The sequence below is a fragment of the Dreissena polymorpha genome, chromosome 2 (genome assembly GCF_020536995.1).
Source record: "Dreissena polymorpha isolate Duluth1 chromosome 2, UMN_Dpol_1.0, whole genome shotgun sequence".
NCBI classification, from domain to species: Eukaryota; Metazoa; Mollusca; class Bivalvia; order Myida; family Dreissenidae; genus Dreissena; species Dreissena polymorpha.
Window position 1 is genome coordinate 92,546,475 of NC_068356.1, and position 14,803 is coordinate 92,561,277.

General features: G+C 34.0%; 1 protein-coding gene across 1 annotated transcript; it reads left to right on the forward strand.

The window, feature by feature from the left end:
- The first annotated feature begins 3 nt into the window (after nucleotides 1-3).
- On the forward strand, nucleotides 4-14,770 carry LOC127868078 (prefoldin subunit 1-like). The gene is made up of 4 exons (XM_052409680.1): nucleotides 4-152; nucleotides 11,990-12,156; nucleotides 12,604-12,688; nucleotides 14,591-14,770. Exons 1-4 carry the CDS (start codon nucleotides 99-101, stop codon nucleotides 14,675-14,677), a joined length of 393 nt encoding a protein of 130 aa, XP_052265640.1. The 5' UTR covers nucleotides 4-98; the 3' UTR covers nucleotides 14,678-14,770.
- Nucleotides 14,771-14,803: the final 33 nt, after the last annotated feature.

Here is a 14,803-nt window from a genome sequence, read left to right on the forward strand (position 1 = left end):
CTTACCGTGCATGCTTTGAAAGTTTGAGTACTACTTCCTTTCATACAATTTATTTTCTTTCCGACGTTTGAATACTCTTCTACTTTGAGGTATTCAAGATGGCTTCCAGCAAGGCACAGCAGCAATTACCAGTGGATTTGGAGCTCAAAAAAGTACAACACACATCATTTATAATGAAACTATTTGAAAAAGTATAAAATGTGTTATGTTTCAGATAAAGAGGACATACTTGTATAAAAAACGAAAGAAGTATGTTGTCACAAATACCTAATTTTCTCCTGATTAAATGATTGACAAATTACTAATGAATAATAACCATGGTAACACCTCATAATCAGTGATATTGACCTTATCGCAACATCCGGGCACTTGCGTCAGTTAGAGTTACATGCCCCTTGACGACGGTGAAAACAAAAGCGCTGTCGCCATTTTATTTGCATTGAAATATTTAACACTGCTCACAATTTTCTTTAGTTAAGGCACATCTTCGCGACCATTTTTTAGAATAAAAATACCCAGAAATAGAGATTCTTTCATAATAACTTTAATTTAATGAACGAACACAAATAAGGATGAAAACAAACAACCATTAAATTTTAATATATGCAACATATAGTAGCTGATTTGAACCTCTATATGTATTTGAATGCCCCTTTCTTCATCACAAACCGATTATCTCGTTATGATCGGATATTGTCCAGACAAAGAAAACACGGTGTCATAAAGCCAGCTGGGGCTCTTGGGGCTCTGCATAAACCACATGTGGTCATTAAACACAATTTATGATACCTCTATGTCATCTCTTGTCATACTGAGCAGTCATTTAAGCCAAATTTTTAATGCCGAAATAATTGAATATACAGTTGCTTTATAAAACACGTTGACACCTTAAATAAACATTTTATTAAATTAAATGAAATATTTTTCATTTGATTGTTTGCATCAGTCTTAAAATCGTGTAAGCTTTTGTATTTTGGTGTTTCATTGCCCCTTTGTTTTTCATAATCCGATTATCTCGTTATGATTAAATATTGTCCAAACTTAACTGACAAAAAGGTGTCATAAACCACATTGGGTGGTCCAGACAGTGTCATTTAACACGATAGATGCCACCATGTCTCCTCTTTCTGGTAGTATTAAGCAGTCATTTGGATGAATAATTAACGCCGATGTACTTAACAGTTTCTTAAATTAGATATGTGACATATGGTCAAATATAAAGTCATGTCCAATTTAGATTATCAGAAATTTACACCGTAAAGATACTAGCCCGATTAATTTATTTAAGTATTTAATAATTATAAAATTTACGTAAAAAAAAACAAGTAACGTATTTAGCGTGTATCAGTTAATTAAAAAGACGCCATTCCGTATTAAGATTTAATGTTACGACAATAAACGATCGACATCATAAAAAAGAAATTACGTTTGACAGCAAAGGGGGTAAATAATGTTTGAAAAACAAATATTTATACAGATATATGTGTGTTAATTTTAATATTTGTCACTCGTACTCATTACAATGAACACAACTAAGGCTTTCAGTAAGTCATGTACCAGATGTCCTTACGTATTTTACAGCTTCACATTAGCATGATAAATTGACATAGTAGAAATATAATTATAATGTTCGAAGATGAATGAACCCTGAAAAGAACGACAATACTCATTACATCAACATCTACAAGGATAATCCCATTATTACAGAATAACCGAATTTACCCGGTGTCTCTGAGAAAGTTAATCATGAATGTCGCCATACTCGATCATCGGCCACTTGGTCGGGTCATTTTTCCAACATCCAGCTTGCAATTTGTACGGACATTCATTAAGTCCAATTAGTTTTATTTTCTGATCATATCGGGCTTTCGAAGTGCAATCTAACCCTTCATAATAGTCAAAAGACATTTTAAACACCAATTACAGGACATTTAATTACCTATCGACTTTCCAATAGGAATGCAATTGACGAAATATCAGCAGAGGTGCTCAATCAGCGTAGTAAATCGACCGTATCTAGGGCATTGTTTTCACCGTCGCTAAGGGACTGCCCCTTTTGTGACGTCATCGCGATAAGGTCAATTGTTGACTGATCTACTAATCAATTGCCACTGATATAGACTGCAGTTTTATTTGTCATCGAGGGCAAATTTAGAGCCCGAAAATTTGACATGCCAATAAAAAAGTCATACAGTTAGGGGGTTCAGGTCACGTGACGTTATCGTGTAATCGGAGTGGAAATGGCCAGAATTACTGGTGTGAAATAAACCGTTTTTTTTACCGTTTCAAAGATTGTTTCATAGAAATAAAGGTTATCTATTATAAAATTAATATTTGTTTTAACTATAAATGACATTTTTAAACTATAATGAGTTTTAGAAACCTTTTTAAACTTTATCTAGAAATGCGCCGATTCGACGACGTTCTGCATGTTTAGTGTATTACGGCCGCGGTTTAGTCTGTTCTTTAAGAGGTAGTCGTTTTTTGATTGGCTATCCGGGAGCTGTTTGATGATGTATCGCGTTGTAAAGCCAATGAAATAAAAGATAACACTCCAAGCTACATGGTGATATATTTTCGCATGGCGTATGACCTTTAGAAGTTGGTGAAAATGTAAACAGAATAAAGTCATCGGAGAATTTTACGGTAAATAGCTTATATATTCTTATTGAAATGGTTGATTTATCAATTTTAATTATTCCTCTCGTGATTTAAACCAGTATTTTGGTTTTGTAATGAGTAAATCCTTCCGGAATTGGCTTTATTTACATGCATGTTTAGTGACCTTTACGGCCGCTGTCTCTCTGAGCCTGAGGTACGAAATTTCGCACCGCTGTAAATTCGCACTCGCTGTAACGTATGTTATTGGAATATTAGATTTATAAATATATTGTCTGTGAATTGTTTCCAATTGTGTATAAAAGTGAAGAAAAATAAATATATTGCAGTTTTTGATTAATTTATTGACGATTTGAATTAATTATTTTTCAGATAAATAAGACCTTTTCAGGGACTAATGTCATGAAGTTATGACTTATGTCAATACTCAATAGACTGTATTGTTTGAGTCAAAGATTTGGTGTCTTAAAATGTCTGGGATTTTATTAGGTACATTAAATTCCACATTTAATTGTTCTTGTTTATCTTTGACTTTGTTTGTTTTGTTTATCTTTGTGTTCAAATATAAATAACAGCAGACTTGTGATGCTCACATTCACAATAAAAAGTATAGATCAAGACCTAAATTTATATCGTAAATGATGTCCCGGGAGTTTAATTACGTCGTTAAATATGCTTGATTTTACAAAAGTTAATCGCTACGTATGTCATAACTGTTTTGATCCTCGTGCGCATGCATAAACGCATGCATTTTATATTAGTTTTCAACCCCCAAGTATTCGTGATATAAATAAAAGGTCATATTCGTGGTAATGTAATACGGAAATAAATATATCCTTCTATAGATATAATTAATAATATCATTTTGATGATTTTCTCAACTTATATCCAACCATAATTTCTTTTTAATGTATTAAATGGTATATGTGCTCCTTTGGTGTATCTTTTTGAAATTGACAAGTTTCTTAGTTTGCTGTTATTTATAATTGCGAGTGAAAGAAAATTGAAAGAGCATGGTTCTTTGTGGTTAATTCTTTTTGTTTCAGTTCCACATGTTGTGGATTGTGACTGTGGGCAGTTGTGACCATGTTCTGTTTTGAAGAGTCGAGTAGTAAAAAACCATGAAGCCATCGTGATGAGCCATGATGTGGATATAAACAGGGCTATTTAAAAAAAAAAAATTTCTTTACGTTTATAATTTGTATACATGTACTGCTGGTCGGGACATGTAGAAGCATAACTTACAACTTATAATTTAATTCTGAAATTGAAGAAAATTAACAAACTAAATTCCTAAGCCTAGCATGCTAGGCTTTTAGGTTTAACTTACTATTTAACATTTAAGTAGCAGTGATTCACTTAAAAAAAAAATAATTACATGACTTTATTTACATACTTTACCATAAAATATTTACATAACATGCCGTCATGCGTTTAAAAGGCCCAGTTGTTTCTGATTAATACTTGCCCGTGTCTAGCGTGCTATATTTATAACTTTAAAGCCGTCCTGCTATTATGACACAAGGCGTGCCTATATGACAAGACCGCACACACCAGTTTAATATTTAACTTTTTAGCTATTGATGCGTCTATTTTTGCCATTTCAGAATCGCATAACCTTGATACCGGGAAACAGGCCTTGACCAACAAAGATGTTATCACAGCTTTTGAACAATTTTGTTGCTGGAAAATTACTTTTAAATCTTCTTTGTGCGAGTTCAAAGAGAGGTATGGTACTCAGGTTTGTGATCAAACTGAGGCCAGTCTAAGAATGAAGATTAGTAAATTGTACAAAAGGGAAAGAAAACTCGTGCGTGATAAAAAAAATGCAGAGTTGGAAAATTTTAGAGCTGAAGTATTTGTCTTTCCCAAGAGCAATAACTTAACTGTTGATGATGGTGCTGGAAGTGTTAATTCTGATAAGCATGTTGTAACTGAAAACAGAAATTTGAAAAGGGTAATACAAGAAATAGATAATGAGAATGAAAACTTATCTATTCAAGTTAATAGAAGTGAAAGAAAAGTTGACATGTTGCTAGGTTTATTAGAAGTCATAAATAGAAAGTGGCAGTCGGTACTTGTGACAGAGAAAGAAAGATCATGTTTAGAAAAACAGTGTAGTGTATGGGAACAGAAACTTGACAAGATGTCTGATCAGTTAAATATGACATTAGAGGAACTTGAAGAGAAAAAGCAAAAATTAAGTAAACTGAACACCAGGAATGTAAATAAAAAACTGAAGCGTAGAGAAGAAAAAATTGAAAAACAGTCTCAAAAACTTAAAGACCAACAAAATGAGATCAGTCAGCTATTGTGTGAGAAAGTAGAGCATGAAAGTGAAGTTGAACGAATGAAGCGTGAGAAGAGAAATCTTTTAGTTAAAATAAGTCGTAATAATAAAAAAGAAAGAGCAGTTGATCAAAATTCCAATCAAATTGCTAGCTTGAAAGATGAAATCAGACAGAAAGAGTTAAAAATCATAGAATTAGAACAGATAAATGAGGCAATTGATGACCCAGTCATTCAAACTTTTTATGATGGTAAATACGCTAATGAAGCTAGGGAAACCATTATGACTCTCATTTCAGAATGTGGTGTTAGCCAGTCAAAGGTAAATCCGGTCATGGAAATCATTGTCCAGAATCTCACAGGTAAGACTTTAGACAGGCTTCCTAGTACTGGGGTCAAGAGCAGGTTAGTTTCCGAAGGAAAGAGAGTCGCACAGAAACAGGTGGCCTTAGCTATGCTAAAAGATATGTCTGAACTTTCCATTTCAGGGAATTGTTTGCATCAAGATGGAACTGCCAAATCGCACCGTCATTTTCAATCTTTTCAGGTCACGACAACTGATAAAAGAACTTATAGCCTTCGTCTTAGTGAGGTGAGTGCTGGAGACACAGACACTTTGATGGAAGCCTTCAAGCAACAAATTGATGACCTTGCAAAGGCAGTCAGTAATGGTAATGGAGCAGACTCAGAGACTGTGGCTAAACTAGTTTGTTCCATTACTAGTACTATGTCTGACCAAGGGGCTGTAAATCCAGCATTTAATAGGAAATTAACAGAACTTAAACAAAATTTTCTTCCAGAAGTTTTCACTGCTTGGGACACATTGGATGAAAAAGTAAGAGAAGAAGTCAGCAAAATATCATCATACTTTTGCAAAATGCATATCTTTGTTAATATGGCTTCTGAGGTTGACAAATGTTTGTCTTTATTTGAATCCAACATCAGCAGTGGTAGAAACCCTTATGCCTTCGAGTGGAAAGAAAGTGGTGCTACAAGACTGACTAGGACGGCAAGCAAAGCACTGACCATGCAGGGGTGCGAGAAATCCGGCATAGGTTCACATTTCAGTACTTATTTACAATCTATTGACAAAAGTAACAAAATGATTTCTTTCAGAGGACACAGGTTTAATCATCTTTTCTACGCTGCAGGTGCAACTTATCATCACGCAGAAGATATCCAAAATTTTTTGAATGCTTGGTCTGATCCTAACGAGCTATTAAAAAGTGTTTCATTTGACATCAGGGAAAAAGCAACTCTTTGTGGCATCAGAGCGCTAGGTATTGTCAACAAGCTGATTACAGGTCCTCTATGGCGCATCATTGAAACCAGCGAAAATATACTAGCACTGAATCCCCATTTAAGTCATTTGCAGGTACAGCTTGATCTCCTTGCTAAAGATGCATCGCCGCTGATGAATGGGCAGCCTGTGTTTGCAGGTACGGAACTGCAGGAAGATGAAATATACAGATCTCTCTTTTCAGCTACAGGTGATCCAGTAAATGAAACGTATACTCAGATGGCCCTTGAGTTGATTTGTGGAGGGATGATGCTGATATTAGAAAGACAAGCTAAGGACTAGCTCCCTGGGGGTAAATTTTTTCTTCCAGGTGAACAAGAAGCTACACGGTCACAGAACGTCCCCACCACGAACACTTGCTCAGAGCTTGACTTAGGTCAGCTTGATGCATTGATGCGACTGAAGCCGTCTGCAAGTACCACTGCATATGAGTCTTGTATAATGTGGTCAAATAATAAGACCAGTTCATGGTTAAATTCTTTACCTGCAGATGAAAAGAAAGTAATTATAAATGATGCCAGGAGCAATGCACCATCAGCTATGCTTTCTTTCAGGGAAAGACAAAAGAAACTATTTGAACATAAACTTGAAATTCTTGGGAAAAGGCAGCAACAGAAAACAGCAAAAGAAGAAAAACAATATTCACAGAAAGTTAAACTTACAAAAAAACTTGATTCTCTAGGTGGTCTTTGGCTGACAGAAGAAGATTTATTTCAGTACAAAAGCAAAGCCCAACATAATGAATATAAAGATGCTCTCATTTCACAGCTTCAATTTAGGAAGAATGTCATCCACAGCAAGGGTCCAAAAGAAAAGTTTCAGCAGGTATGCAAAGGTAGATCTTTTTCAGTTGATGACCTAGAGAGAAATCTCATTGACATTATTCGACTGAATGCCGATGAAGAAACAGATGTCGAAATACTACCAGCACTGGAATATATAAACATTGACACTGCAAAAAGTAAGTTGGAACGAGTCAAAAAATGCATTAGCCCTAAAGATAAGAGATGGCCGAAACAAAATTTGTGTGCAGCAGCAGGCAGTTCTCCTCCCACAGGTAAGTACAAATCCAAATTTACTTGTTGGTAAAACTTTCAAGCACAAATGTCGTGATCCTGAAACAAATGAAGTCTCCTGGTATTCAGGTATGGTCATAAAAATGTTATTAGAAAAGGGCAGAAAAACAGAATATATTGTAAAGTACGATGACGACAATGATGCTGATGAATGGAGAATGCCACTGATTATTGACATGGAGAAAGGTGATCTGATACTGTCATAATTGAGTCAAAGTATTTTGTTTGTATCCAGGTATGGTTACAAAAATATTATTTTAAAAATATATATAATGCTCAAAGGATTTCTTGACTTAAATATTGTGTCAATAGATGACAGTTTTAAAAGGGGAGGACACTGGAGACATTGTTATTTATTTAATCATGATGATGATGATGATGAAAGAAGTTTTATATATAATAAATATAGTTTTAATTATCGATCTAACATGTGCAAGGTTATGTGCCTTACAGAGTAATTTCACCACGGCATGAGAATGCTGCTTAAAACTGAAAATTGTTATTTTACTAAAGATGTACCAAAAGAAACTGAAGTATTTTTATATTTAAGTCACTGCTCTTTCTTTTTCAGAACTTAGTTTTCACAAAAAGCATGAACAAAATGTCATGTTTTAATCTGAATAATACCTTAATATAAGAAGTGAGAGAAACAAAGGATGTAAGGTTGATTGAAGGGACTTTTTGCGCGTACACTATTGTTAATACACTGTTGTTATTGTACCTCATTAATTTTAAATTGTTGGTTGCTATGGAAACAGCTTTCTGCATAACCTTAAGTTTCACAATATACCATTCTCAGTAAGAGAAGTCATTTGGAAGTACATACTTATGAAACCAATCAAACACTTTTCACAAATACCTTTTTTCGCACTTTTTAAAAATTTTGGGTGTTTTGACTTGTTTCTATGGCAACCCTTTTCACTATTCTTTGCAAATAGATGCATGTACATGTCATGTGCAGTGATGTATGGTTATCAAATTGATAGTGTTTTGTGCTGATTATGAGTATTGGGATAAGAGTTTTATTGAACCTAAATTATTTACAAATTGCGTAGTTTTATGCTTTCAATTCTTCCTTTTATGCTTTTGATTTTGGTTGCTATGGAGACAGATTCCGTAAAATGTTGCTAAATATTATTAGTAATGGTCTTAACTTTGCAAACCACCATATGTCAAAGTATTTTGTCTTTTAATTGACAAAAAATCTTTAATTTTAGCAATTTTCATATTGTATGCTTTTATTACCCGTTTCCATAGCAACGGTTTTTTCTGTTATATGACTGGATTTTCGTAAAAAATTGTCATAACTTGTTAAAAAATATCACTGATCAAATTACCTTTCTAAAAATGTATACTTTATTATGCATTTACTGAATAAGCTTAGCTGGAATAACATTTAAAGAACAAATTTGCATTGTTTTGTAGTATTTCGGTGCCATCTACCATAGTACTTCCCATTATATAATTGCATAGGAACTGCGCACAAAAATCCCTAAAAACGAGATCTTAAAAATTCCATATCTTAAAAAGTGTTTGTGCTATAAAGATGATATTGGTCTTGTTTTGAAGGTAATGATATTCTCTATCCAAATAACGAGAAAAACAACAGATTCAGTACAAAAAAAAATAACCTGAACCCCCTAATACATGTATATTGTTCCGAAATCAGGCTTTTCCCCACACGGTTTTAGTGCTGCAGCACAGCTGTGCCTTAACTGCCAAATCAATGTGGCCACAACTCTTGACTTTTCTGATAATACGTATGCTGCTATTGCAATCTTCACAAGCACATGCTAAGTTTGATCCATCTTTTGTTTGCATTCTGGTGATGACCAATCAAATTCCCCTTGCAATCAGCTGTTTGTGTATAGATGCTTACACCTGACATGTGTTAGATTAAAAGATTATTTCAAAGTAAAATCCAGTTTTACTGTGTTTTTTAATATTCACTTCAAATGTTCTAATCTTAAGTAAAGATCTCTATATTCTTTGCGTTACTGAATTACCAGTAAGATTTTATTCAGCGATCAATTAGCAAAACCAATGATTATACAAGGATTACCCACAGTTGTAAATAAAGTATACTTTTCAACCTTAATGGTATTTACACAAATTACATAGATCTATTTAGTTGAAGCTAGAAAATGTTATTGTCAGGTGAACAAAAAAACTTGGCTATGTTTTTCCAATTACACATTTTATCATAAGCAAAGGTTTCTTAATGGTGCTTTTAATACAACCTTTTTAACCAGGTTTTCCCAAGGAAAAAAATGGTTATTAGATTGACGAATGTAGGCGGGCTGGCCATCGGGTGGAAAAAGCTTGTACGGGCCATAACTATGTCGTTCATTGTGAGATTTTTTAATTATTTGGCACATTTGTTCACCTTCATTGGACGGTGTGTCATGCGAAAGAATTACGTCGATATCTGCAACATCAAGGTCACACTTTAAGTTCAAAGGTAAAAAATGGCCATAAATGATCTTGTCCGGGCCATAACTATGTCATTCATTGTGAGATTTTAAAATTACTCGGTACCTCTTGTTCACAATCATTGGACAGTGTGTCATGCGAAAGAATTACGTAGATATCTCCAAGGTCAAGGTCGCCACGACTATACATAGATAGAATTTGACACAAGGGAGTAATTAGGAACAATCATTAACAATGCACACTTTGAATTGTCTCCCTTTATCACATTTTTTTTTTCAAATTGAAATCAAGGTTGCCACCACTAAAAATAGATTGAATTTGACACAAGGTGGGTAACTAGGCACAATCAGCAACAATGCACATTTTGAATTATCTCCCTTTATCAGACTTTTTTTATGTCCCCCACTATAGTAGTGGGGGACATATTGTTTTTGCCCTGTCTGTTGGTCTGTTGGTTGGTCTGTTGGTTTGCGCCAACTTTAACATTTGCAATAACTTTTGCAATATTGAAGATAGCAACTTGATATTTGGCATGCATATGTATCTCATGGAGCTGCACATTTTGAGTGGTGAAAGGTCAAGGTCATCCTTCAAGGTCAAAGGTCAAATATATGGGTCAAAATCGCTCATTTAATGTACACTTTTGCAATATTTCAATATTCAAGATAGCAACTTGATATTTGGCATTCATGTGTATCTCATGGAGCTGCACATTTTGAGTGGTGAAAGGTCAAGGTCATCCTTCAAGGTCAGAGGTCAAATATATGTGGCCGAAATCGCTCATTTTATGAGTACTTTTGCAATATTGAAGATAGCAACTTGATATTTGGCATGCATGTGTATCTCGTGGAGCTGCACATTTTGAGTGGTGAAAGGTCAAGGTCAATGTCATCCTTCAAGGTCAAATATATGGGTCAAAATTGCTCATGTAATGTCACTTCTGCAATATTGAAGCTAGCAATTTTATATTTGACATGCATGTGTATCTCATGGAGCTGCACATTTTGAGTGGTGAAGGGTCAAGGTCAAGGTCATCCTTCAAGGTCAAACATCATATACAGGGACATAGTGTTTCACAAACACATCTTGTTTCAAATTGAAAACCTGGTTTTGTGACAATTTTGTCCCTTTTTTTGTTGTTAAACATGTCTGTACATAAATTAAATGTCATTGTGTTATATACTTTTAACATTTTATAAGGGCATTAACAATATTTAACATTGAAAAGCTGTTCTGTTTTATTTACCAGGTTTTCTGAAGGAAAAATTTGGTTATTACATTGGCAAATGTCGGCGGGCTTGGGTCGGCGGGCGGAACAAGCTTGTCGGGGCAATTACTTTGTCGTTCATTGTTAGATTATAAAATCATTTGGCACATTCGTTCACCATCATTAGACGGTGTGTCCCGCGAAAGAATTAGGTCGATATCTCCAAGGTCAAGTTCACACTTTGAGTTCAAAGGATTAGGTAAAAAATGGCCATAAATGAGCATGTCCGGGCCAAAACTATGTCATTCATTGTGAGATTTTATAATCATTTGGCACAGTTTTTCACCATCATGGGACGATGTTTCGCACGAAAGAATCATGTCAATAACTCCAAGGTCAAGGTCGCCACAACTAAAAATATATTTATTTTGAAACAAAGGGGGTTAACTTTGTTTTTTCAGTTCAAAAGTTCAGTTTGAGTTGTCTCCCTTTATCAGACTTTTTTTCACAATGAAAACCTGGTTTTGTGACAATTTTGTCCCTTGTTATTAATCTTAAACAGCTGTAGGCCTACATGTCAAACCAGTCTTCACAATAACCACTAGTCAGGACTACACATCTCTGTGAGCTAAATGATGTTAAAGAACGTGTTTCGAGTGCTAATTTATTTCATGTGAGTTTTGAGGTGTATGTTCCAAAAAATTAAACAGGCAGTAAAGTTGTTACACATACTGACATTCACTATTTAACATTATGGGTTGCCCATTAGAATAGATTCTGTAAAGGCCATTTACCTTCTTGCATTTATTATTATCTGCCTTTGAAAAGATGTGAGCATTTGAAAATGAAAGGTGACAATGAATTCTTTAAATGACAGGTTTACAATATATAAATGTAGTGGAGATTTAATATGATATCAATTTTTTCTTAGATTTTTGTGTGAGAAACATTTAGTACTTGCACAGCTGAATTTGGATTCCTGATTACTTTTTAATTAAATACAATTCTTGCTTTACATGTATATGTATATTAATTCATAATTAAAAAAATCACTTTATTTTTAAGGCATTTCAAGAGCTCCAGAGCAAAATGATAGCAACCCAGCAGCAGCTGAAGATTTCAGACGCCCAGATTGAAACGTTAAAGAGAGCCATCCAGAGAAATGTTCTTGTGGAGAAGGAAATAGAACGACTCCCTGAAAACACCCGAGTGTATGAGGGTGTGGGTCGAATGTGAGTACCATCTTTTAAATGACGAAATCCATTACAAATGGCTATGAAATGTGTTAATGTTGAGTTAATGACCAGCTGTACAATTATTAATTCATACAATTATAAATTGATGGTACATGTAATAATACAAGGTTATTCATATAAGAATATTTGTTGTTATTTTTCAGTAGATATTAACATTAATTTAGTTATTCTTTCTGGACTATTTTTTGCCATGCAATAATCTTATCCTAAACATACGGCTAACATGTGTTTTATTATTTGAGCAATGCACCAGGATAATTGGGCTTAAAACATAAGTGTAATGTCTTTTCCCAGAAAGTCTGCACATGCTAGTCTTTTTGGATAATACTTACCACACTACCCACAAGCATTAAGCTAATTTTTTCCAAAGCGCCTCTTTACAGAGGTGTCATTTAACATTTGATTTTGGTGCTTTCCATTCAGGTTTATGCTTGCACAAATTCCTGAAGTGAAAAACACTCTTGAAATGAAAAATAAAGCTGCAGAAAGTAAAATCAAGAACATAGAGGTAAGAAATATAAATCAAGATGCTTATTAAATATAAAATATGTGGCCTCAAGATAAGTAATTGTAATAACCCTTAATGTATCATCATTCATTGTTTGAGTTTTAAACATATGAATAACAGAAGTAATAAACCAGAGTTGGTTTTAGTTATAACTTATAAGTATCAATCAAACCGTATAGTAATATTAGTATGCATAATTGTGTGCCTTTTATGAAACATACCAGTATATTTAATTGGATTCTACCAACATTTTGAGCAATAGCTTTGTAAGATATAGTATGCATACTATTGGGCTGCATCACCATTAACAGGATGCATGATCAACGGGGTTCACATGGGTTTGCACGCGGGCAAGTTATTGAAATACATTTTCAAAAATTTGTAGTGCATAAGACAGTTTTTCTTGCATTTTGTGCCGATATCTTAATATTTAAGAAGAAATCATTGAATACGTCCGAAATTGGTGCCAAAATTTCATGTTGCATGCAGTATTACCGTGAATGTAAATGTGTTACACATCAAACTTTTGGCCAAGATAACTGGCTAATTAAATAAAGTAATTTTGATGTATTTCACATTGTCATAAGTAGCATAAAAAACTGTCTTTTATGCACTAGTTGAAATTCTTAGGAAAAATTGATTAAAAAAGTTATTTGAAGAAAAGTACTGCATACATGTGTGTTAACATCCATTTACTTTCAATTGTGAACCCCACAAAGTCAGGTGATCCTGCATCATGATTAAGGCATGTTTGTTATTTTTAACCAGGTTTTCCGAAGGAAAAAACTGGTTATTAGATTGGCGAATGCGGGCGGGCTGGCTGGCTGGCTGGCTGGCTGGCTGGCTGGCTGGCGGGCGGGCGGAACAAGCTTGTCCGGGCCATAACTTTGTCGTTCATTGTGAGATTTTAAAATCATTTGGCACATTTGTTAACCATCATTAGACGGTGTGTCGCGCGAAAAAATTACGTCAATATCTCTAAGGTCAAGGTCACACTTTGAGTTCAAAGGTAAAAAATAGCCATAAATGAGCTTGTCTGGGCTATAACTATGTCATTCATTATGAGATTTTAAAATCATTAAGCACATTTGTTCACCATCATGGGACGGTGTGTCGCATGAAAGAATCACGTCAATATCTCCAATGTCAAGGTCGCCACGACTAAAAATAGATTTATTTTAAAACAAACTTACAAAGGGGGTTAATTTTGTTTGTTCATTTCAAAAGTTCAGTTTGAGTTGTCTCCCTTTATCAGATTTTTTTTCACAATGAAAACCTGGTTTTGTGACAATTTTGTCCCTTGTTTTTAGATGAAACACAATCCTGTCAGTCTTTTTGATTGTGATCAATATGAACATTTTTCATATCTATAAAAGCGTATAGAGGATATTTTTTTGGATTCGATGGAATATCAATTTTATTTCACTAGTGATCATATAAAATAATATTTTCACGAGTGGCGTAGCCATGAGTGAAAATATGTATTTTGCATGATCACGGGTGAATTAAAATAGATATTACATAGAATCCAACAAATTTTCTTTTTATATTATGCTTTTTTTACCGCTAATTTTCATTATAAAAGAGTTTTCCTGGATAATTTCACTGGATTTATGACATTGTTTTGTCGAAAATATAACGTCATTTCACAGTAAAACAGTAAAAAATATTTATATTTTTCACTGTTATTTTTCACTGTTTAAATAATGCAATACCAGTTTTATTTCACTGATATTTCTCTATAAACCAACGGAAAGCATAAAATAAATATGTATATTTCCAAGTGATGCATCTGTTACAATTTAAACTGTTGGGTTATGAGTTATCATTACTTTTAGCGTTTACAGTTTTTGAAAATTTTCTATCAAATTTCATTTATTAAATCACCTGTCATTTTTGCAGGGCACCAAAGTCTACTTAGAAAGGAATATGAAGGAGAGTGAAGACAGCCTGCGAGAATTGATCATCTCCAAGCAGGGAAGGGGATAGTGTTATAGATCATTACTGATTAGTGCATTGAACTTGCTTGCTTGATGCTTGAATAACTCATTGTAAAACCATTAAAATGTTCAAGAATATAAATGCTGCGTTAATGGATATTTTATATTACCTTTT